Below are 26,347 nucleotides of genomic sequence, written 5' to 3'. Positions count from 1 at the left end.
TATAAAGTGTCTAGAAAATTGAGATAGGTAAATATGCTCAATCACAATTAAGCAAATAAAAGCATGGATAACATGTTCTTAAATAAGGGCAATAAAAAAAGTTTGTTTGCTTAAAGTAGAGCATTTACACAATATACCAACATAGACAATATACTAAGTAGATAGTATATGAGGAAGGGGGCTAGCCAAAAAAATCATAAAATTCCTTTTTTTCCATTGAAAATCACTTTCCTTGGGATAATTATGCAATGGTATTTTGGCTCGTTAATTGGCTTATGTTTGCAACAAAGCACTTCTCCTAGTCAAGTCATGGATTTTTTAAGGTTTATGTGGCATCCAAGTTTGCTAGACTTGTAGATTAACTAATGACAAATTTATGTGTAGATTGAAGGATCCTTTGTGCAAGGAATTGGATTTTTCATGACTGAGGAACATGAAGTGGATAGCGATGGAAAAGTTATCACGAATGGCACTTGGACATACAAGCCTCCAGCAATAGATAATATACCACAACATTTCTCAGTGGAGATCTTGAATGGAGTTGCTCATCAGAATCGTATACTTTCATCCAAAGGTGTGTGAGTGTGTCCCCCTCTCTTTAAAAAAACCACGCATGTAGGCAAAAGTACATGCATCAATGGGCGCACATGCACATGCACACACATGCACTCAACACCCACGTGTGCACACAAATGTAATATATGAAAATGGTATGCATAGATACATATGTATGTGTGTGTATATACATACATATGTATCTATGTATGTATATGTGTATGCGTGTGCTTGTGGTGGGTGTGTCTTTGTCAATATTATACACATAAACGAACACACTCATGCAAGCACATTATTCTCTTTGTGTAATTTTGTCTAAGTGAGAAAACTCATGCTGGATTTCAGGCTGCAGTTTATGATGAACTAGGATTGACATTGCCTACCTTACTACTTTTGGGCTCATTTTGGCATACACTAAGTTGTGTACAGGTTTTAGTAATTCTATGAGTCGCTTTGCCAAGGGACCTGATAAATCATTGCTGATTGTTAATGAATCTCTTTGTCCCCAACGTCTCTGGATGATCATGCTTGGACATATTGTGGCATAGGTATGAAGGCATAATTTAGAGTCATACTAAGTGACATAAATTTAGGGGGACTAATCCCTAGCACACCAAAGCTCCATGCCTATAGATAATGAAGAAGACAAACATGACGAGCAAAAGCACACCAAATCTGAAGTTCTAATATGTAGATGGGAAGGTTTTTTCCAAAGAAAAGAGTCTTCTATTTTAGAGAATTGAGAAAACAACACAGATCAGCAATCCATGGGATGTTTGACCAAGAGAGAGGGGAAGCTGGCTGCTATGTTACCTGTTTCTGAGGATTCCAACTCAATGTTTGAATGATCAACTCAGAAATAGAATTGCAACATTGTTGATACGACAAAAGACTCCACATTGAACGTATGAAGAAGACTACACAAACCTAGATTGGATCGCCTCAACTCTACCGAGTTTATTGGCAGTTGCATCAATCATGATGACTCAAAAGACTCTCTAAGGACCCTAAGAGAAGCTGCTCCATACATAGAATACTACTAGATATTAACTTTCGACAAAGAGAAGGAAAACTGCCTCGCCATTGATCTTTGTAGAAGAACTGTGAACCGCCACTGAATCTTGCACCGCCCCATGCTGTGACCTTGATTGTTCCATGCTCAGCTCTGCCATGCAACACATAAAGCACCCAATCATATGCACATTGAGCTGTTATAAGCATGGAGAGCTGCCACATCACCCAACAATCCCCCCTGTGAGCTGAGGAGGTAACATAGAGAACTCAGAACCAGAACACAAAAAGAAAAAAGTCACCACCCACACAGGGCACAGTGACGAAACATCACCCATACAGGGCACAATGTATCGACTAGGTTACCCACACAGGGCACAACCCATAAATAAAAGCTTTTTGGTGAAGCTAGAAGGTCCAGCCGTCCTCTACTGGTTCCTTGTTGGCTGCAATAAGTAAGTCCTGCAAAATCTTCACTTGGGGGAGTTTCCTCGGCTGCTAACACCTTTTTCTTCTTGGACTTCAGGTCATATGCTTTCTTATAGCAGTGACGATCATCATGGCCTCCTTTCCCATAGTATGAACATGCCATAGACTCTTTCCCTTTCCTATAATCCTTCTTTTTCTGTCCTTTGTTGCTGGACGCTATATATGCGGGCTCCCCAATTGGAGATTGTAAACTTAGCCTTCTCTCCTCGCTCAGTAAAAGAGCAACCATGCCGACAAAATCCATTTTGTCTGAGCTGACTCGCAGGATTTGCACTAGATCAGGAAATCTTTGAGAGATAGCAGAGACAAGTATAGTTTTCACGTCCTCATTATCCACCTTAGATCCCAGAGTGAACAATTGCTTCAGGATAGATTGCAAACGATTCAACATACTCTTACTTTCACCCATTGGAAAACTGAAAATCCCTGCTTTATTTTTGTTCTGAAGAGATTCTCCAAGATGGTCGAGTTGTCAGAGGTGTTCTTGGTGACATCCAAATGATGAAAATAGTCCGGCTCGAGTGCCTTACCTAAGATGCCGATTGCTTTTTCCTTGTGTTGTTTCTAGAGAATGAGCTTGTTTGACTCACTATCCTTTGGTTTCTTGTTTGTGCCTGAGATGATGCCCCACAAACCTTTCTGCATGAGGTATAGACGCGTGCCCGCAACTGCCATGCATCATAGTTCTTGCCGTCGAATCTGAGAGTTGAAGCATATGCTTTGTCTTTCTTCCAGGATTCCATTTGGAAACCAACAATTTTGGCACATCTCAGACCCTCTCAACCAGATATGCTCACAAGCCCTCTCGTTTGCTTTGATACCAATTGTAGGATTTTAGTGCAAGTGCATGCATCCATAAATTGACGCAGTTGCAGGGAAACCAAATTTTTGCACGACTATAAAACACCTCCCTCGAATTATCAACTCACAAAAAAGAATTGCAACTTTGTTGATATCACAAAAGACGTCATATTGAACGTATGAAGAAGACGACACATGACTAGACTGGATTGCCTCAACGCTACCGAGTTTGTTGGCAGTTACATCAATCGTGATGACTCAAAAGACTCTCTAAGGACCCTAAGAGCAGCTGCTCCATACATAGATGACTACCAGATATTAACAACTCTCATCGAGAGAGTTTCGGCAAAGAGAAGGAAAACTACCTCGCCATCGATCTTTGTAGAAGAACCGCGAACCGCCACTGAATCTTGCACTGCCCCATGTTGCAACCTTGATTGGTCCCCGCCCAGCACCACCATGCAGCACGTAAACCACCCAATCATATGCACATTGAGCTGTTGTAAGCGTGGAGAGCTGCCACATCACCTACCTCTATGAGCAAATCGAAGCACAAGGAATATTTCAGCTTTCTACAAAAGATCTCTGAGGGTCACATACACCCAACACTCTAGAGTGCTAACAGAAACTGTGTACGAAGACCTTGGACGCTCAAGTATGTGTGGGTGTGTGGATTTGTGTGTGTGAGAGCATATGTTGATACTATGGTTTACACCCACTATTGGGCGCTGATGATGTCAGTGGGGATGTCATAGTAGCTAGTCACTTCCATGCATGATGGAGTTTATGGTTTTCAATCTTATGAGTGACTATCATGAGATTGAAACTGCACGATGTGTGGTAATTTTAGAGGATGAGTTTGGGAATGTTCCTGGTTTCATCTTGATATATCTACTCTAGCCATGGTTCTATTAGTAGCCCTCCATGAGCTACCAACTAGAAGAAATAGACCTTCCAGAGGTGGGTCCAAAACTTGGTAAGGACCTCATGCATGATGCCACACCTATCACTCTAGCCAATGTCACTCCCGTGAGGGAGTCCATGCCGTTGCATCTAGCTGATGTGGTGTTCCGATGTGGGCGGTGGTGGGAGAAGAAGAGCACCTCCATGAACTACCAACAATGCAAATGCAACGATGAGGTCCCCTACCTCATAGTAGTGACAAGTCTATTACTCTCATCTGCTCTAGCCATGGTCCCATTAGTAGCCCTCCATGAGCTACCAACTAGAAGAAATAGATGTTCCTCGGGTAGAGGCTAGTCAAAGGTGGGTCCAAAACTAACCAAGGACCTCATGCATGATGACACACATATTACTCTAGCCAATGTCACATGCTGATGCATCCAGTTGAAGACAGTTGAAGTTGTCTTCCAATGTGGGTCGTGTGGGAGAAGAAAATCACCTCCACACTTGCTCCAAGTTCCCTATCCTGGATGGCTAGAATCACTCTCTTGGATCCCACTATACCTTGCGCAGCAGGGGTCTTTCCTTCCTTCACTAGAGTTGCCAACTCAAGTGATCCTGTCCATATAGGAAAGGTTCTGGGTCGATGGTCCAAGTCCATCTCAAATGGCCACCTACTCTGATCCTCTACCACTGTATATAGTCTATGGCCCATCACTCGGGTCGATCCCTCGCTCTCCATCTAGAGTAATCCAGTCAAGTCAATATGAAGAAAATCGGGTAGGGGTTGTCTTGCTCTTGCTGTAGGTAGAAGGAATTGATGTCTTGGAGAACTACCTGTACCAGCCTAGAGGTTCTGTGACATTTGGGGGGATGTCAAAATCCCCTGCATGCCTTTAGAATGGCCTCCTCGATCTCTTGCATCTTGCTAGTTGGCCGTTGCAAGTGTGCTTAGCCTCTCCTTAGGCTTATTGGAAAGGTGACTCCATGCACCTAGGGATTGCACCACCGGGTTGTCCCTCTGTGCCCACCTAATGTGCCTACGTTGCCCAAGCATATGAGCCTCTTGGTCTCGAAAGTTTGGGTGCCAAATTAGGGGCTGTCTCTCGAACTCATCTTTGCCCTGGCACATTCTCATGAAGCTCCACATTAATGGCAACCCTTTGTAAGAGAGGACGCCTTTAAGATCCATTTGTGAGATTGTTGTCACTGTCCTTCTATGTATGGAGTGTTTCTTATGAGCCCTTGCCAGAGCAAGAGCTTCCAAGGTTAGAGCTTGGAGCTAGACCCTTGACAATAAGCTTCCCTAATATGGCTCTACTCTACATCTCTGGATCGATGATACCCAACCCTCCCTCTTCTTGGTGAAGATCCACTGTCTTCCCTATTACCTTAACCCGAGTGTTTCGTGTGCTGTCCAAGTCTGCCCAAAGAAAATTATTCACCAATCTTTGCCACGAAAAGAAACAAAATGGGGGCTAAGGGGAAGCCTTATTGAACAGAGAAAGAAAGAAAGAAAGAAAGATGTATTAACGTTTGCGGGAGTCCTCACGGGCCTATGGGACAAAGTTCACCAATGAGAAGGATACAAGCCTCAATAGGCTGGAGCAAAGGGCACGCTAGGATGCTTGCTGGCTGCTAGGCTAAAGAGCTTAAGAGCTCAAACAAAACTGGAGCTGGAAAAAGATTGAAACTTAGAAGCCGAAACCCAACACCGTGGTGGCTCTCCGGTGGGCTGCAAAGACATCTCGGATCTGCGTCTGTCAAGTTGTCTCTCGTTGTGGCAGAGGGCGTGGTCTCCTCAACCTTTGTATCCAGTGGGCTATGTCAAGAGTGATGATGCGTTGATGAAGGAAAAAAAGAGAGGACATAAAGCATGAAGGAAACACTCAAGAAACATTTTAAACCTTTAAATGACATGGCAATCTATCTTCTATTGTCTGTGAGTTGTCGTGACGTGGAGTTCATCTTTTTCTGTGCAGGTCGAGTCGCGGTTGCTACAAAGCAACGCTTTGCTTTTTTTTAAGAGCTGACTATAGCTCCTAATCCCTCTTTGATGCATGCTATGAGCACGGTTGCAAAGTGGTCATCAATGGCCTCTTCTTTGCTTTCCTTTGAAAGCGTTTGTCTCCTTGCAAACCATGCGAGGTCTGCTTCTATACAAAGATCATGTTGCACGACGCGACTGATTTATCTTTGTAAGTCAAGTTGCAGATGAGGTTGCAGCCTTCATAAAATGCTGTGTGGAAGTCGATCTTGTCAACAGGGTGCTCACTTGCCAGTTACAAAGGTCATCAAATTTGCAATCGTCGCCCGGTTTAAGAATCCGATATGCCGTTGATTGTAACGATTTTCAGAGGGTTAATACACGCTATTAGTTTAGACGATCCTTTCAGCCAACAGAAACGACGCTTTGAACAGCTTCATCAGTGGGCGTGTCTTTGTTATTGTCGATGGAGTAGAAGGTAACGACTATTTTCACCAGCAGCTTCCATTCGTAATCAACAAGTTCTCAGCCTTCTTTTCACCCACTTTGATACCAATGTGTAAATTCCTAAACAAGAGGGATCTCTTGGCTGTTTACCACCCAGTCACGAGTTCCTGATGATGAATCTCCCTGACTGCATAGAGATATATCTACCTCTCTCTTGCACCCTGGAGAATTCTCTCTAGAGCTCTCCCCCTAGCCTAGTGCTTGCCAAGTGTCCTCCCCTCTTGGTGCCATGTGTCCGCTAATGGACTCCTTCCATTTAGCCCCCTCGAGCAATTCTTTGCACCTCTTTCGAAAATGCCTAGGCCTAGGGTGACCCTAGACCCAAGCTCTCAAGGCCCTATCTTTACAAGCACTATCGATCCCTCTGGTTTCCCACCTTACCATAAGCAAGCCAAGGGGCTTCTGTAATTATGGTTGACGTAACAAAGGGAGAGAATAACTTTATGTACATGTTGTTTGTCCCCTAACGAGAGGGAGATCCGGTTGGTTGAGAATGTTCAAGGTGCTGCTATCTGAGCCCTCGAAAGGTCACCTTCTGAATCCTTACCCCTTTATTTAACAAAACCATCACCTCCTAGCAAGAGAAAGAAGAGGGAAAAGGAAAAACGAAGGGGGAGAAAGAAAGAGGAAAGGAAGAAAAGTTGCTTCCTTGCAAAAGCTGTTTGTGGTTGAGTGGGATGGCAGAATGACCAAAATCTCAGACGAGGGCCCTAAAACAGGTGAAAATAGGAGCTGCTGCAGCCCTAAAAAAGGCTTTGAATGCCCGTCTCGCTGCCAGAAAACCCTAAGAGGGGTTCGAGGAAGTGAAACCAAGGGGCAGAAGGCAAGAGCCCCTTGTGAGATGGCGAGGGTGGTATAAGAACAAGACCAGTCCCTTGTGAGAAGGCGGGGGCAGTATAGGAAAAAGACCAGACCAAAAACAAACTGGTGTGGGCTCACAAACGGGCTGAGATCCTGCCTGACACAGCCTGGGAGGGGAGGGGGACAGAGGAGAAAAGGGGTGAGCTGGAAGAGGGAGGAGTGGGGAAGAGAGGGGCATGGGAGGGGAAGAGAGGCAGGAAGGGGGGGACAGCCTAGCAAGGGAGGAAGCGGAGCGGGCAGTGCTATGCGTCTATGTTCTACAGAGACTGAAAGTTAATGTCTTTGTAAGAATGTGGTAGTCAGGTGTCTTTCAGATTAATGGAGCACATGCGAAGCAAGGATGCTTCTTCTCCCGATCTTTAAAGGTTATACTTTAACTTGTGGAGAAACTCTTGAGATCCCCGCACTGACCCGTCAAGTATGCTTCCTCTTCTTTGTGTGTAATTTTACTTGGCTTCTACTGTGATGTGACATGAGAGTACTACAAGTACTGTGATGTGACATGAGAGTACTACAAGCCCATCTTGGGTATTCATGGCCATTGAATTTTCTTTACCAAAATCTCTGTTGAAGATTCCATAGTGTGCCTCATACACAATCAAAGGCAAGCAGATGTAGAACCCAATTTACCCTGATACCAATTGTGGAGCAAAACTTCTCAAGAATTATACCAATACATGACACAAATGTTGATATACTCACTCAGATATCAGCATTGATGTATAAAAAGCAAATGCAAAAGAACAGTTGTTGAGCATGAGACATATAGAGTATTTGAGTTCATGCTTAATACTCTGTTGTTGCTCATGTACAAAAGGTCTTCAGCATTGTCTCTCATCTACATGGTCTTTAAAGAAAATACAACACACATTACTGTTGAAAGCATGGTGACCAGTCACCATAGTCTGCCACTGCCATAGCTCTTCCAAGCTTTGAAGAACCACCATGCCCGTCAAGGTATCTGGAGAAGTGGTCTATGGTGCAGGAGCTCCATGAAGGTCGGTGAGAACCTCAAAATACTCACAACGTTCTAAGCTGGCCAATGCATGCTCAGGGCGAGGTATAGACTAACTAATTAACTACAAACACAATTAACTAACTATTAACTGCTAGCTACACCACTCTCAGGTTCCTCGCAATAACTCTTACAGGCTTTGCATGCTCATCATAAGATACCTCTTGTAAATTTTCAAGGACTTTTATTTTTGGACTAAATTGGGAAGTTCTTAGTCGTCTTTGTTAAGGTTGTGGCACACTGGTTCTAATACTCTGCTTCATGTTGTAGCCTCTGGAGAACCTCCTCTACTCCTTGCTGGTTCAGTCCATTCTGCCATAAAACGTGCAATAGAAGCAACATGGGAAGATCCTTTTACTGGTGAGAGATACGCTACAGGGAGGTACTTGAGGCTAGATACACCAGCCACAATGGAGAAGGTGAAGAATCTCTGTGGCCTGGACAGTGTAGAACAGTATCTGAAGTACCAGTTAACCAATGCTTGAGTATCATTGTTCGTTAAAAGGGTTTCAATCTACTCTATTCGAAAATATTGGTCATGTATGTCGCATGTCATACTTGGATTGTGCCCGAAGCAGCCCCTATGTTACGAATTGGTTCTTCATGTCAGCAACACAACTCTGTGTTGCACAGGCTGTGCACGGGAGTACTAGATTTTATGCATCACTGCAGCAACATGGTAGTACCCCTCAACACTTTGATTCAGACACAGAGGAAAGCATCTGTAAATAAGCAAAGCCCATTTTACTGATTCTGAAGGACATTTCGAGCAGATCAGAATATGAGCTGTTTTAAATGCAGTGGAATTTGAATTGTATGCACTTTATTGTAATGGGACTCTCTCTCTCTCTCTCTCTCTCTCTCTCTCTCTCTATGTGCTCGTGCAGTGCATGTGGATGTGCCTCTGTTTGCGTGCTGGAAGCGCATGCTTGTGTATGTGTGTGTGTGTGAGAGAGAGAGAGAGGGAGATTCCCGACTCTTGCTTTTGGGAAATTCTTTTGGCTCTTTGGTTTTCATCCACGCACTCAGGAGTTTGATCTTTTCTTTGTTTGGGTTCGTTATTGGGCACTTTGGACTTTGTGAATAAACAGGAAACTTAAAGTCTTTGGTGATCCAGCATTTTCTTTATTTGCTTTCTTCAAGCGTTCTCTGTAGCAATCTTTTTTTGATTGCTTGTAGACTCGCTACATCGATCACGATGTATATTTAGCATATACAGAGATTTCAGCTGATGTAATTTTTAGCTCCTCGCTTTGATGTGGCTTTTCTTGTAATATAAACAATCATGGCTTTCATTGAAAAAGTGTGTGTGTGTGAGAGAGAGAGAGAGATTCCCACTGCTTTTGATTTTTCAGAATAGTCTGTTTTCTAGGCTATTGTCATTGTAAAAAGTTTTTCTTATTATAATTTCAGTGGTTTCACAAAAAAAAAAGAAGTGTTAAGTGTGTGTGAGAGAGAGAGAGAGTGTGTGTGTGAGGTGTGTAGGGTTTTTTATGTGTGTGTGAGGTCACTCATATCAGTATTTTTGCGTTTGGTCATTGGCAACTTGATCATTGGGATTTCTTATTTGGTTGCATTGATGGCACTTTGCCTAGATGCCCTTTTATCTTCCGCTTGCTTCTTGATTGGAAGCATGTTCTTTTTCATCTAAAATGGAATGGACTTTGCAGCAATCTTTCTTTGATTGCTTGTAGACTCATTGCATAGATCATGAGGTCTTTTTGGCATATACTAAAATTTTCATTTGATATAATTGTAGCACCTTATTTTGAGATTGCTACTCATATAATATAATCGATCAAAGATTTCACAAAAAAATAAAGTATGTGTGTGTGAGGGTGGAGATGGAGGTTTTTGTTGCTTCTCCCTCTCTATTTCGTCTGTACCTTTGTTCTCAATCGTACCTTTGCTCTTCTTCCTACTGTTCGTACAGCTTGATATCCTCGCGTCTGTACCTCTGTTCTTTTCTGCTCTGTTCACATAGGTTGCTTTAGTCGTATCTTTTGTACTTACCTTCACCATCCAATTGCTTTTTCCTAACCTGTTCGTACAGCCTGGGGTTGTACAACTCGTACTGTCATTCACATGATCACTCACAACCATACACCTTGGTATGATCCATTACATCAATTTGTCCTTCATCCACAACCTGGTACTCACTCTAGTTGCATCAGTAGTAGACTCATTTGGGCATTCTCACCTCAACATGATCTCACTCTGACTTTGGTCTCTTGGTTTACAATTTGGAAGATTGGACAATGACCATGCATGGGAAGTTTCCATAGGTCTAACAAGGTAAAACTTAAGACTAATAATCATTTGAGGGGGACATCCCAAGGCAGAGAACCCTTATTGACCACACAAAAATTCTAATTGAAGATGTCGGGAAATTTTCTCCTTTGATGGCATATCTTGTTATTTTCCTCCTTCTCTTCCAACCTATCATAGTGTGAGGTACATTGTCATTGGAGAGGTTCTTGGTGTAGCCCTTCTTGTAGTTAACTCCTTTGCCCTTTGATCTTGCTTGCATCCTTCTTCTTCATAAAAGAATCACTAGCTAGTATAGCTAGTATATCACCATTGAGGCACATAATGTCTTCCTTGATCTTCAGATCTATGCTCATCAAATCACTACTCAAGTGAAGCATATAACCTTTCACCATTACATGCATTTTAGGCAAAGCCAAGGTAGAGAACTTATGAAGAGTATCCATCATATGCTTCAATGTTGCATAGCATAGTGTATGAAACATAAACCATACATAATTAACGTCAAACTTTTGTAGTATGCATAGAGCATATCATCCACATAGAAAAGCAAAGGGGTTGCATACATCACTGAACCAAGTCTGAAACATCATGAATGATGCATTCTTGTGACCAATATAACCTTTCATCCAAGCATATGTCTTGAAAAACATGATGTGCATAGTGATAGACCAACTTTGGAGCATTAAATACTTCATCCATCTACTCGTATGACCAACACCCATCAATGCCAAGAAAAACCATTAAAATATTGAAACTTTTGAGCATCTAACCACTTGCAATGCTTCAGCCATGAAGGAGATTTGAGAGAAATCCCCAAATCGAGCAAATAGAGATTGGAGGATCAAATTTGACCTATCTTGAGCAGCACCCAAGGGGCTTTTGGGTGGAAATGAAAGCCCTTACTGAGGCCTACTAGCAACACAAAGGATGGGTGAAATAGTGTGCACAGTAATCTGGCATTACATCAGGAAAGTTGGCCAAAGAAATAGTGATATCTCCCTGGTCTATGGTAACATTGAGCTTAAATTTTGGCAGTAGCTAGACCTAAGTGTTGTCCAAGTGCAGCTAATAGGGTAGGTCGAAATTGTGACTATAGAGGCGAAAATTTGAGGAATTTCAGTGATCAAAGAATAGGGCGGCACGGTGGCTCAGAGTATAATTTTGTTGATCCCAACAGTGGAAAGGTGCGCCTTAGTGTGTGAAAGCTGGAGTCGGAAGGATTTTGAAAGTTAACGGTCGGATGTGGAGAAATCGATGTTGCAAGATTTGGGCAGAATTGAGGAAAATGGGATAGACATGGAAGAAGGTTGAAGAAGATGATGAGGAGGTGGCACTAGAATGTGGGTGGAGGCTCAAGGAGGGTGGAAAGGCTCTGATACCACATGTTGGTGCAAGCATGGAAGCATGATGGAGGTAGACAAGAGGTAGAGACAATGGCCCGAGTATGAAGGCAATGAGCAATTGATTCATTCATAGAATGGAGTACATATAGGCAACTGGCAATGAGTAGGTGGAATCTAGATCCACAATCATCTCAATCAGGAAGCCTACCAATGTCTCCTAGAATCTCTCAATCACACACCACACTCCTATATTCCCTCAATCACACCTACTGACTGACACATCATCAGTCACACCTAACTCAAGCACACCTACACACACACACACACATGTTCACACACTCACTCAAATGATCACTCACAACCATAGACCTTGGTATGATCCCATTACATCAATTTGTCCTTCATGGATCTTTTGTGTTCTCTGCGTCGCCACAAGGGTGCAGTAAAGTGTATGCCTTTGATGTGTGTTTATCTTTCATATATAGCACAAAAAACAAATCTGCGAAGCTCGATGTTACGGATGGTCCTTCACTCCAGCTGGGCCTTCTTTGTCAGTTGTGTTCTGCTTCTTGCATAGATATTCCTCCATCGGCTTCCCCTTCGGTTTTTTCTTTGGATCTTGTCCTTCTGGTTTTCGGTCTTCGACACGCTCAGAAGTTTGGGTTCTGTCTCTATTTTATGGGTAGGGTTTTATCTACAGCTCAACTTCGTCGTTGGGTTGAAGTTACAGTGGGTCAGGATTGCATCTCCTCTTTTGTCTTTTTGGGAAAATGTTTTTATTATGCCCACTGCTCTTCGTTTGATGTGGTGGAGAGCCTTGTTACTTGTGCTAGTATTCATGGGGTTGGTTTTTTCGCTTATGTGATGCCTTGGGATCCGCTTTTTGATCTGTCAACCTCTCTTCTGACTCACTGTCCGGTTTGGATTACCCTCAAAGTGTTGCCCGTGCCTCTTCTTTAGCATCTTCCTACTCTTGCAGCGCTTTTAGGGAGGCCTCTTTATGTTTCGAGATAGGAGTTTTTATAGGCTACCCGAGATGTTCGACTTTGTATTTTATAGGATATGATGCAGCCTGTGCCCTCTACTTTGGATATTGATTTGGGTTTTCTCATCCGATGCGCATCAGGTTGCATTTTGCCTCTTTTCCTACAGCATGTTATCGGTACCGCCAGGTTGGTCATTTTGCATGTAATTGTCCTTTTGCATCTAGGACCACTCCTCCTGCTCCTTCTTCAGCTGTCAAGGTTACTATTCCTTTTCCTCCGGGTTCTGCTATGGCTTCATTGGAGAAGCCTTCTTCTACTGCTCTGAAGCACTAGTGGATTAAGGTAGATAAATCACAGGCCAATCTTTCTCTTGCTAAAGAAGCTTAGGATTGCATCCTTCGTGAGCACCATTAGCCTCCTTCTCCTTAGGATATGGATGTGCCCCTTGCAGAGGGGATCTTATAGGATGTTGCACATGCTCTCTCTGGTTGATACCCCGACTGAAGCTGACATGATGAGTTATGACATATCTGATGTAGCTCTTTCGTCAAATGCTCCTTCAAAAAGTACAGATATTGATCTAGTTCTTATGCCTGTGAAGACTATGCCAGAGTCTCTTTCTGTTCAGGATGCAGATGTTTCTTTTTCTCTGGAGCCTTTTCATCCTATGTTGCAACAGGTTTTGGACCCTGTGATTCAAAAATTCAGGCTCCCCGCTTAGATTAAGAAGAATCACAATCTTCTTATTGGCAAAAAACAGGTGGTTTTTATTGACGGTGCAGTTTCTTCACTGCATCAATTTTTACAAAGCAACAATCTGAAACTGGAGGATGTTGTGTTTGATCCTCCTCCAGTTTGATCTTATAACTTTTTACTTGGTTGCCTCATGACTTTTGCTCTGAGGATTTACTTGTAAATTTTTCCTTTGTAATTATTGGTGGGTTTCCCACACAGAAATAAAAGATTTCACTAAAAAAAGTGTGTGTGAGGCGTGTGTGTGGTGAGTGTTGGTCGTCGTGAGAGAGAGGGTGTGGTGATCTAGCCTCCTTGGTTCTTCACGTAGGCCATACTTCCCTCCTACAAGCCGTACAACCTCTTGTTCATCAGTCGTACAGACGAGTCTCCTGCACTTTTTTTTGGCCGTACAGTTTGTATGGATCATCCATACGTTTGCTTATGTCAAGTTGTCCCTCCGTACATTCTCAGTGCAGCCCTTCCGTTTTGTTTGTTTTTTGCTGTCTGTCATCAGTCGTACAACTCCATCACCTGTTATTTTTTGCCATACAGTTTGTATGGATCTTCTGTACTTTTGCTTTGCTTCACGTGGGCCCTCCCATACATTCCCTGCATAGCCTCTCTATTCTGTTTGTGTTTTGCTGTCCACACAAGGATTCCTTACTTACAGGCAGGGACTCTATACTTGCATTCAAGCACTCTGTACATGCATGCAAAAATCCGTACAGGATGAGAATGTTACTATACAATTTTTGTCCTTTTGCATTGTATAGCTTCCATACTGTAAGCTCTTTCCGTATTTTCAAACTTCCTCTCACCTTCAAATGGCGGTTTGTCCTTATGAAAAAACTTTTCAAAAAGATAGATCAGTGCAACACAAAAAACAAAAGCAGGTTATGGGTTAGGATGACCCTCTTCATGGCTCAACTTGTCTATGAGGTGATGCATGAGGGTTTTGAAGACACTCAGAGTTGGAAGGATCCAGTTCCCACCATGGGCATCATGGTGGAGGTGGATGATATTTTTGACCCTGTTAAGGAATATGCCAAGCATGCCATTATTATCTTTTTTCAAGGACGTATGCCTGCTGCTGTGGAAGACGCTCTGTAGATGATAATGCTATGAAGGCAGAATTATACCACACATCCTTACCCCATCGACCTGCTTCTTCTATTTCTTCAGTAGAGAATTCAAGTACAGTCAAAACGGAAGGAACTTGGGAAAGGTTTAGTGTTTCGAAAGGAGCATGGGTGCTCATGCAACCTAGCAAAAGAAAAAAACCCCAGACAAAAAACATATTCTTGGCGTCATGGAAGGGAAGAGTACGAGATTTTAAAATCACCAGAGGGAAGATATTGGTGAAAGAAGTTTTGATTCAGCATGTGTACATGCATAAAGAACTTGTCTTGCGAGACTATCTAAATGATCTTTCGCAACACAGGCCTAATTGTATATTTTTCTATTGTGGTTTTTTTCTTTACGAGGTGTATGGATTTTTAAGATGAAGCTTTCTTTCTTTGCTTATTGACATTCTTGTGTTGTTTTATTTCAGATTTATACCCTTCATCGTATGAGACATGGCAAAACATCGATTGTATTCTGGGATTTATAGATGTTTTGCATGGATCGATAGGAGAACAACAATACCAAGGTCAATGTGCAACAGAGCTAGCTTAATCGGGTATATTTTTTACTGATCATTTTTATCAGTTGCTGGACAATGCTAACACACATGGTGTGTTAAGGAAACAAGACCTTCCGGCATGGAATTCAATAGATTGGCCTCACCCACATTTTAGTGTTACAGAGGCATATAGGGCCAAGCTTTTCAAAGAAGTACAGAAAGCTTTGAGGCCCAATATTGCCACAAGGATAATAAAAATTTCTTTATGCATGCCTCTCACAGTTTTTGTGGACTTGTTTAATACCTTTCCAGTGAAGGTTTCAAAAACAATGTTCACAATTAAAGCAACAAGTTCGGCATGCATGCCACAATTTTTGGATAAAGGTTGGGATAAGAAGACATGTAGTTCACTGTTTTGTGAGGTTGTCCAACCTTCTATGCAACTGAAGTACATGGTTGCATCACAAAATTTTATTTTTTCTTTTTATTATAAGTGCAGTCGAATGCTAGGCACAAAACTAGTCCCAATGGATCAAGATGAAGATTCTTTTGGTGCAAAAAATAAACTTCTTGATATTGATGTTGTTGAGAATGGTGATGTGCTAGTCAATATCTCATTAAGAGAATGTTGCTCCCTAGCTCAATTGCGCAATGACATTCTGTTTGAGACAGAAGGTTCTATTTCAAAGGACTTTTTATTTATCTACAACAATAAAAAGGTACACCATCTGATTTATCCTAGTCTCATTAAGCACTGCTATTAGTTTACTTTACCCTATTGATTCATATTGCTTTTTTGCAGGTGCTCAAAAGAAAAGAGAGTTCAATAAAATGCAAAGACATTGAAAATCTGAAAATTGAGATAACACAGTCTCCATAAACAAGGTATTGTATTTAATAAAGTAAAATTTTGTACAAAAGTGTTTAATTGTACATGTAGAACATATTCTTGACAACCATTTTCTATTTATCTACAGCTTGATCCAGAGACTGCTGCTCTACATGGTCCAAGCTCTCCGTATCATCATTTTTTGGAGAATCTATTTTCTGCTGCTCCATCCTGTCCTGTACAATATCTTGGTGCTGCTCCATTGTCTCCTCTAGTGCCCCTGGAGCATCTGTTTGCTACTGCTCCATCTTCTCCTCAATAACATCAGCAGCAGGTCCTTGTTCCTGTGGCTTCTCCTCATCAGCACTAGGTCCTTGTTCCTGTGGCACCACATCAGCTTTATATGTGTCATCAAGGTGTATAACACCTTCTCGGACTTTAGAGCTCTCACCCAACTCGACAGTAGCTGGTACAATATGTTTGGGGGAGGCATAGCTCAAAAACTTCCAAATTGTATCAGCTCTGAAATTATATACATAGTTTGAGCTGAAGCTATCTTCTCTCATCTGCAATGGCATATGATGATTTAGAACACTTTGTACCACTATCAATTATATATCTTGATTTAGAACACTTTGTACCACTATCAATTATCTTGAAGCTAAATGAAAATTATTTTTTCTTACAAGGTCTGGTTGTCTCATCTCAAAATAGCTTGAAAGTAGATATTTGGCACTGATCAGCACTCTCCATCCGTAGCTACTTGAATCATCTTGTTGTGGTGTCCGTACAATTGGAAAGATATGTTAGAAACTGTTAACATCTGAACAAAACAAAATTATTTAATAAGTTCAAAGGCATAGCATGAAATAGACATCAGTAGAGGGAACGACTTTTTACCTCTAGATTTATTGGCTCTATTGAATCCAAAAGAGAGACATTAGGAGGACAGTGATCCAATGGATCTAGAAGCCTTCTAATACAACTGCAATACATATAATTTAGTTAGTATGAAATCAAAATAATGAAGTTTGAAGTTAAAAAGAGCACACACACCACTTACAATTTCAGCTCTCTGTGTGTGTTTTTAAGAGAGTTGAATATAAAGCATTGCTTCTGCTGGATGTCAATAGAAACAAAACTCCAGTGGTCACTGCGTAAAGAAAAAAGCATTAAGAAATCAAAGGCTACAAGAGTTCTCAATCTTAAAGAAGAATCCCAAAAGAAGCAGTCACCCACATACATGTTATGGTATGGAAGTAGAAAAACATCGATAACTTCAAATTTGCAGTGTCTGAACCAGTTGGAAATACCGATGGTAGTTTCCTTTGCATCTCTTAACTTGGAAGAAATGGCAGGATCAATAATATGAACTGTATGCTGTACAGAGTGGTGAAGCCAGCTTCTCATCATGCTGCATGGGACCAAAAAATAATTAGGGTAGGGTATAAAGAAGGTACAAGGAGGATTGTTTTGCAAACAAATGTAAAATAATAGACACTTACTAGAGCATTGCAAGAATGATAGTATCTGAGCAATACTCATTCTTATGAGCCAATGCTGCCAAGCATGGTTTTGTCAAGTCAAAATCATTCACTGAAGTTTCATCCTCAATATGGACAACTATATTAGGGCCCAGCTCTTGCAAGCTTCTTTGTATCTGCAGCTCCCTCTTTCTAGTCTCCACATCTATAACAGATTTTGATTCTTTTATTTGCTGCTTCAGTGACTCCTCATAAGTAGCCTTCCCTCTGATGTTCTTTGAGTGGATTACTTCAACAACCTTGACCTCATCTACCTTCGACTTCCTTGTAGGTGGAATTAATAATATGTCTCTCATCCTTATGTCCTGCCATTCCACAAGATGAACAAGCTTGTCATACCTCCATCTCACTCTGGACAAAGTGTTGAATTCTTTGGCCATTAGAGTCACCCTGTGAGCATGGGCTGCTACCAGCATTGCATCTTCAAAATATTTTTCCAAGTAATCCTCTGCCATTTCCTGTAAGGAAAGAATGGCAGTCCTGTTCCACCTAAACCCAAGGTGCCAACTATCACATATGTCTTTCACCAGTCTTTGAAAAGGTGCCTTGGGGATTGCAAAGCCTATAGCTTTCTGTTGCTTCTTGATCTCCCTTAGACACTTGCACCATGTTTCAATCTCTTGCCCTTTTGTTGGAGCAGGCTCATTGGCTTACCCTTCCTGCCATGTGCACCGCTTCCCTTTGGAGGCACACTAAATTTCTTGGTACCTGCCCCAGCTGCTGTTGCTGCAAGCCCTGGCCCTTTGTCAGCTTTCCTTGCAGTTGACTTGGTTCTTGCCATCACTCTAACAAACTGCATACAAAGCAATGGAAAGAGATTACAGCCATGGAGAACATGGTATGACACAAAAAGACAATGACATGGGTGGATGAAGCAACATTGACAATTTTGCAATAAAATGCGATATGGACAGTTTGAAATTCCTAACAGCTTGAAATCGCGTTTTCCTGCAAATACCTGAAGTGACATGCTGGTGCATTCCTACAGTGATTTCTCTCTCTTTACAACTAAATACAATATGAATTGAGTCTATGCAAGGAGAGTATAGCCATGGACAACTATGAAAGTCACAAAACCAGAATGACAGGGGTGAATGAAGCAACAGTTCAATATTTGCAACAAAACGTGATTTTGGCTGTTTGAAATTCCTAAAGCCTTCTCCTCGCATTTTCCTACAAATTCATGAGACAGCATGCTGGAATATGCCTTCAGTCATTTCAAGGTGTTTGCATGTCCATGCAAGATGGATTGAGTCTATGGAAGGCAAGAAGTGTGCACAGACTGAAGGAAGAACCCATAAGTACACTTTTACCCTCACATGCAATTATCACACTTGAAGATCTGCATTCCTACAGTGATTTCTCTGTCTTTACAACTAAATAAAATATGGATTGAGTCTATGCAAGGAGAGTACAGCCATGACACAAAACCACAATGATAGGGGTGGATGAAGCAACAGTTCAGTATTTGCAACAAAACGCGATTTCGGTTGTTTGAAATTCCTAAAGCCTTCTCCTCGCATTTTCCTGCAAATTCATGAGGCAGCATGCTAGAACATGCCTTCAGTCATTTCAATGTGTTTGCATGTCCATGTAGGATGGATTATTTCTATGGAAGGTAAGAAGATTGCAGAGACTGAGGGAAGAACCCCTAAATACTGACCTGAAAGCTATCTGTGGGTGTGCTGTGCTGCTGATGAGTACCCTGTGCTGGGGATGAACCTGTGCTACTGGTCAGGATGCTGATGTTGCAGAGTAGGGAGGTAGCTGAGACTGGAGGGCCGAGACAGGATAGATTAAACAGGAGGGAAAAGATTAGTGCAAAATACAAGCAAGGCATCTACTAAATCCCACACGTGTGGAATGGAGTCGTTTTTCACACGTGTGGATGGGACCCAGATCTCTTGGAGTTTGAAACTTGGCACATGTGAAAAAGACACTTTTTGCCTTGGAACTTCTGCCATTCATGATTTCATAATCGGTTCCATAACCACTCTTCCCTCCCCTGCCTCCCAATCTTTCATCCGTGCCAGCACCCTCCCATCATCCTTTTCCTTCCCTCTCGGATCCCTTCCTACCCACCACACTCCACGCAAGAAGAGTCTAGCCATGGACAACTTAGAAAGACACAAAACCAGAATAACAAGGGTGGATGAAGCAACAGTTCAATATTTGCAACAAAACGCGATTTTGGCTGTTTGAAATTCCTAAAGCCTTCTCCTCGCATTTTCCTGCAAATTCATGAGGCAGCATGCTGGAACATGCCTTCAGTCATTTCAATGTGTTTGCAAGTTCATGCAGGATGGATTGAGTCTATGAAAGGCAAGAAAAGTGCACAGACTGAAGGAGGAACTTATAGATAAAGTTTTATCCTTCAATGCAATTGTCACACATTAAGATCTGCAAACATTGCTAAATCTATAGAGATGATCAATCTCTCACTCAACCAGCCCAATTCAAAAGTCTTCCTACTTGTGGTTGCAGTGGAAAAACCTTAGGAATGCCTATAATCTTTATCCTAATATCCAAGGTACATCACATCCTACAGCCATGTGTGTTATACTATTAAACAAGAAGATCAAGATATAAAGAGTCCTACATACCTGGAAGCTATATGTGGGTGTGCTGTGCTGTGCTGATGAGTACCCTGTGCTAGGGATGAACCTGTGCTGCTGGTCAGGGTGCTGATGGTGCAGAGTACGGAGGTAGGGAGGCAAGAGAGCTGAGACGGGAGGGTCGACACAAGAGAGATTAAACAGGAGGGAAAAGATTAGTGCAAAATACAAACAAGGCAGCTGCTAAATCCCACACGTGTGGAATGGAGTCATTTTTTCACACGTGTGGGTGGGACCCAGATCTCTTGGAGTTTGAAAGTTGGCACATGTGAAAGGGACACTTTTGCCTTGGAACTTGTGCCATTTATGATTTCATAATCAGTTCCACAACCACTCTTCCCTCCCCTGCCTCCCAATCTTTCATCCCTGCCAGCACCCTCCCATCATCCTTTTCCTTCTCTCTCTGATCCCTTCCTACCCAACACACTCCATCCAGACTGTAACCTGCTTGAAGACTACTACCACTGCCAGATCTCTAGGTTACCAAGGCTGTAGTTCAAGTTTGGAAAAGAGCAGGAGATTCACCAGTGCAACTCCAATAGCATGGAAAAGGAAAAGAAAGGTCAGAATTCTAGATTCTTTTCAATGTTTTTTGACATATATTTCTTCCATCCATAGAATTCTTGATGTCCAAATATCTTCACTCAGCTCCACCCTTCTTGTTACATATTCAATTTATACTGTCCAAGAATCTGGTAGATCACCCTAGAATTTGATTGGAGATGGATATGAATAGAGCCTAGAAGTTTGCAACAAAATGCGAGGAGAGTGCTTTATCCATCTCTAGATAGCCCATATCGCATTTTGCTGCAAATTCCTATTCTCGACACATTCCTCATGAAAAGCTTCACTCAGCTCCAGCCTTTCTCTTGAATATCAACTCATACTGTCTAGGAATCTATGAGATGATCCTAGCATTTGATTTGACATGGATCTCAACAGAATTGGAAAATTTGCAACAAAATGCGAGGAGAGTGCTTGACATTTTCCAAATGGTCCTACATCGCGTTTTCCTGCAAATTCCTGTGTCTCTTTTGGTTCTCACTTCTTCCTCATTGTTTTGCTATCTTTGGCCCTGTGGAATTCTTCCTTGATGATGAGAAATGTTTTTGCTTTGGAACAGTTGACTCTCAGGCCCCTCCTTTCAAGAGGAAGCTGGACTTTTCTGCTGCTATAATTAGACCACAACAATCACCAAGTGAGTCATGAGAGCTCATGAAGGGAATTATTTGGTGATATCCTATGCATTCCCTAATTACATATGTCAGCATATAGAATTCAATGTATATAAATTTTGGAACAGGAAAAAGGAAGAGACTGGAGCAGAATGATGAGTCTTCCATCTCAAAACAAAAGGAACCAGAAGAGGACAAATCTCCAGATTTGCTCCTATTTGAGTTTCTTCACAAATGCAAGGCTCAGAGGAACTTCCACATATACCACAGTATTTTCAACATGGAGTTCACTATGAGCTCTGTACTGGAGCATCACAAAGATTTTCTTTCAAACCATTGGGATACTTTCAAACAACTGACAGAGGTAGGAAGAATTGTGGAAGGTGAAAAGGTTTTTGTGCATATAAATCATATTGTCTCCATTGACAGGCTGAGGTACCATGTGAATAGAAGATTTGATAGCCTGCCTGATCAATATAAATTCAACTGTAACTTGCACACCAGAAAGTGTAGAGTGCTTGAGGAAACCATGGCATTCCTTATGTACATTGTCTTCAGTCAGGACTCTCTGAATGAACAAGGGCAAGAGGCTGAAGAAGAAGACACATCTGAAGCAAAGGAAAAAGAGGATGTTCCTTTCGTAATAGAAATGGTAGCCCAAGAAGAAGATATCAACCTCCAGGATGAGGGGTTGCAAGTGGCTGCTCTTGACCTTGTTTAATTGAGGACAAAAACTCTTAGGGCAGCACAGCCAGTTGAAGATTTTGATGTTCAGAGTAGCAACTATGCAGTGCCCATGCTTCCAAGTGTCTTGATTGGTGGAAAAGATTATGTTTTCCTCCATGATATAGAGTGTATGTTCAATTTGAGGGAGGACTATGCCATTTCCCTTATTGCCTAGGATTCAAGGCTTGACAAGGAGGTTGGCATAGAGGATGACCATTCACTACTGGTTTTGGAAACAACTTTTGATCCTGTAGAGGCCCTTACTATTTGTTTCAAAGAGGCTAAAAAGTTCCAAGAGCCAGGTGAAGCTGCCTTCCAGCTCACACAGGAAGCTATGAATCTCTCAACACTATACACGGAAAAGCTTAAAGAAGAGGCTGGACTGGAGGGGAGAGGAATAAATCTTTGGAAAGATGAACTACTTGTTGCTAATGAAAATGAGAAGGTACGATCTTGTTACTTCAAATCAAATACTTTGTCTTCTGCTTAAATGTTTTGTAGGTTGTGTATTGTCTCACTCCAATCTTTTGATATGTGGCAGCTACAAATTGAGGATGACACATTCCTCCAAAGAACAAGTGGAAGCAGGCCGGCTGGGTTTGGCAAACTGTCAAGCCTAGCTCATTATATTCATGATCTAGGCAGTGCTAAGATCTTGATTTACCATAGGCAGTTGAGCAACAATGGAGAAGCCATTGTTTACTTCTTAAAATGTTTGTCCAGGGTTTTAGATGGACATGATCTTTCATGGCAAAAGGAAAAGATCATTTTGATAGAGAGGTTGTCTGCCATAGATATATTTGGGGATTATGTGAATAAGCAGGCCTCTAGGGCCTCTTACTTTTTGTCTTACACTTCTTATGCATTAGCATGTGGTGTTAAGGAGCCCAAATGTCTAGAGGGCTATGGAAAAGACAAGCTCATAAGGTTTCGAGAGCCACCCATGATTGCATCAGGTGACACAATCCAAGAAGAAGAACACGTGGAGACAGCTGAAGAAAAGGATACCCCTCCCAAACAAGCAATAGAGGCAAGCATTGATAAACAGACGGTCGACATCAAGCCAATAAGGAAGAAAAGAGTCCAATCAAGATCAAAAAGAGAGTTCCGATCGGCAGGCCCTGGGAGAAATAGGATTTAGTCATCAAATATAGCACAAACATTATATTGAAGTTGAACTAATTTGTACAAAGTCTTTGATGTCTGGTATGATCTTGTATAAATGAACAATAAGTTGAAGATGAACTGATTTGTACAAAGTCCTTGGGATAGATAAAGTGGTGTCATTAAATATTAAACAAACAATATATTGAAATTGTGAACAAATTGTATTACATTTAGATCACATGTTTCACAAAAGAAATATTGTTGATGGAGTCTCAAATCATATAGGCATAACACCAAGAGTCACTTGTTCCACACAAAAAAATTCTATTGATTGAGTTTAAAAACATGTGGACATAACACCAATAAGTTACAAACTGCTATTCATGTTTACTTGTCCATTTATGGTTTCTAAATATCTTCGATTCCCTCCATTGTCTATGTCTCTTTGCCGCCATTGAATTGTCCAGAGTTTGTCTTCGTCTTTGCTTTTGGGCTAGAAGAAAAGCAAGCTTGACTTTGGAGCTAGCAACTTTTCTTTTAGAATGCAGCCTCTGTAGTATGCCTCGGTAAAACCATTGGAAGAATTCCTTCAGACTATTTGCCTTTTGACTCCCTCCATAGTGTTGTGTGTGTCTGGAAAATGCATAACGTGCCATGTAGTGAGACTTCTCCATGCCTTGGGTAGACCAAATTGCTGGGCATCCATACTTTTTGACAAAATAGGGAAGGTGGTTGTAGATGATATGCTGTAAGGCATAAGAATGCATAGTAAGTAATTAAAAAAAAGAGGATCACACTTAAGTAAAAGAAGAAGACAGAACCTTACCATGTAGTGAGTTATATTGCAGGTTGTCCATGCGTCTTTCATTGACTTCCCAAAATGTTTAATTGCCTCTTCAAAGTTCTTGTAATCACTCTTTGTCCATGTTACTTTGTCACAGAACATGAAGAGTTGATCAAGAGACCTCCACACCTCTGCCTTCACATTTTGTGCTTCCCCATCTGCCTCATGATCTTTCACGGCATTATGGACTTGCTTCCACAATCCTTATGGATTTGTACAAAGTCTTTGATGTCTGGTATGATCTTGTATAAATGAACAATAAGTTGAAGATGAACTGTTCTACCTTTGAAACTGTTCTACCTTGCCTTACTTGCTTACTGTGTTTGGGTCGAGACAAGAATCTTCTTGCCTTAACACCACCAATAGAGGGCTTGATTGGTACCTCCTTGCCATTGGTAGACTTTTTAAAATCCTTTGTGATTTGAACATATCCTCCATGCAGGCCTATATCAGATAACACTTTTTCCAATGCTTGAAGAGCATCCTTCGGGATGGAGTTTCCAAGCAAATCAAATATACAAAAATACCAATTTCTCAATGATTCGACATAGACCATGCAATGTGCAGATGTGAACATTACATAGTGGAATGTCCAGAATGGCCTTGAAGTCAAGGTCAACTTTATCTCTATTAGGTGCTCTCTTCCACCATTTCGAATCCATTACTTGAGCTGATTCTTTGCAATAAAGACAAGGAGACTTTGAGTTGCCTCCTTTACTAACGTTATACATGCACTTAAGTGTTTTAACATCCCCCGCCATGTGCCACTCTACTTGAAAATCACCTTTTCCTGCAACATGGAGATTCTCGCCTTGCACTTGTCTTTTGATTATTCTTGGTATTTCTGTGTGGTGAAACACCCAATCTAGTGTTTCATGGTCTTCTGTCTTCACCTGCTAGATTATAGAAAACAAAAGTCTTACTATAACAGATTTAAAAACAATGACCAAAATCAAGTACGAAACAAAAAATGATCATACCTGGAACGAGCCTAACCACCATATGTGTTTCTCTGACTGCACACTAAAATACTTCGAACTCGCTTCAGTCAATGATGTATCAAGTGCTCCATTCATCAATGTAATAGTAACCCTTTCCATTTTCTTTTCCTTTACAACCTCACACTCATCCAGTTTGATAACAAATTTCAAAATGCCTTTGCACTCCTCAAATGTTATTCCATAAAACTCGACCATTCTTCTTTGAAGTTATTGTAGATCTACAAATATATTGTTCCAAGGGTTATACACAGTGGTTCCTTTACCACCATGAAATATTTCTTCAATATGGATATATTGGCCAATAAACTCATCTATACTTTCATTCAAATGACCTCTTATCCTCCACACGGTTGCTGGATTTGGCAATAAAACTCGTTTAATCCTTTGATCTTTCAAAGTTGAGGATATCGCATGGAAAATCGAACTATATCCCTTCCTGCTAACTCCACTAACATCAAGAGCCTCTTGGATTGTAGTGCCATCAACTTGATTATTGGATACAAAGTCCTCTACAACATTGCATTTGACTGTTTTATATTTTTTTTCCTCAATCAAACCTTTTGCTACACCACAAGAAAGCAATCCTTTCATTTGTTTAACAGGAAGAAGGTTTGGATCCATATTTTCTTTTGCAGGCTCCAATAATTTCCTATAGTAACAACACAATATGCCTATATCATTCAACACCTCCATTCTTGTTTTGCGGTAATGGACAAAATAGATATAGTCATTTGAGAGCATTTTTGAGTATACAAAATGATAAATTTCAATCTAACCTTGCTTCCTGAATTCTTCTCTTGCATCCACCAGTCCTAGCCTTCAAATTTGCAATGTTTTTAATCTTCCTTATTCGTAGTCTGTCTCCAAGCACGGTTCTCTTCTTTCTTGCTCTTGTCCACTCTTTTATACTCTTTGAATGCTCCTCAATTTCATTCTGCAACTGCTACTCCAATTTTGCACGAATGGCTATCTCCTGCATCCTGGCCCCCTTTTCTTGTAGGTACATCATTTTATATGTTTCTGCAAATGTAGACTGTGCTGAAATATAACCAAGAAGTCCATTTTGTCCATCGCCGACAAACCTCAGTAATGTGGTGGGATTGACAAATGGAGGTGTAGAGTTTTTTACTTGACATTTTGGATATATGCTTCCATCGCACCATAAGTCAATATGTTGAAGCCCTTCTCTTCTCATATTTTCTCGCTGTTGAGCATTCAGCACCGTATCCTTTTGTCTTTTTTGTGCTGGAGCATATTGTTCTTCTAAGTCGATGTGAAGATGGTGTAATCACTTCTTCTGAGATAGTGACTCATTAGTATCGGCCATTTTTTGTGCTTCTAAGGTTGCGAAGTTTGCTTGTCAATCTCATAGTCGTTTTGTAACATGAATCGTGGAAGTGTGGCAGTATCCATGTAAA

At 41.3% G+C, this 26,347-nt stretch overlaps 1 protein-coding gene across 1 annotated transcript in view; it reads left to right on the top strand.

The window, feature by feature from the left end:
• Positions 1–8,945, top strand: part of LOC147888705 (putative aldehyde oxidase 2) — a 34,832-nt gene extending 25,887 nt beyond the window's left edge. The window contains exons 9-10 of the mRNA XM_087392122.1: positions 385–574; positions 8,400–8,945. Of these exons, the coding sequence (XP_087248248.1) occupies positions 385–574; positions 8,400–8,614 (405 nt within the window). The 3' untranslated portion in view covers positions 8,615–8,945. The remainder of the gene's footprint in view (positions 1–384; positions 575–8,399) is intronic.
• Positions 8,946–26,347: the final 17,402 nt, after the last annotated feature.

The sequence above is a fragment of the Dipteris shenzhenensis genome, chromosome 21 (assembly GCF_047967505.1).
Source record: "Dipteris shenzhenensis isolate YYH24624 ecotype China chromosome 21, Dip_SZ_1.0, whole genome shotgun sequence".
NCBI classification, from domain to species: Eukaryota; Viridiplantae; Streptophyta; class Polypodiopsida; order Gleicheniales; family Dipteridaceae; genus Dipteris; species Dipteris shenzhenensis.
This window is presented reverse-complemented; position numbering and strand designations above follow the sequence as displayed.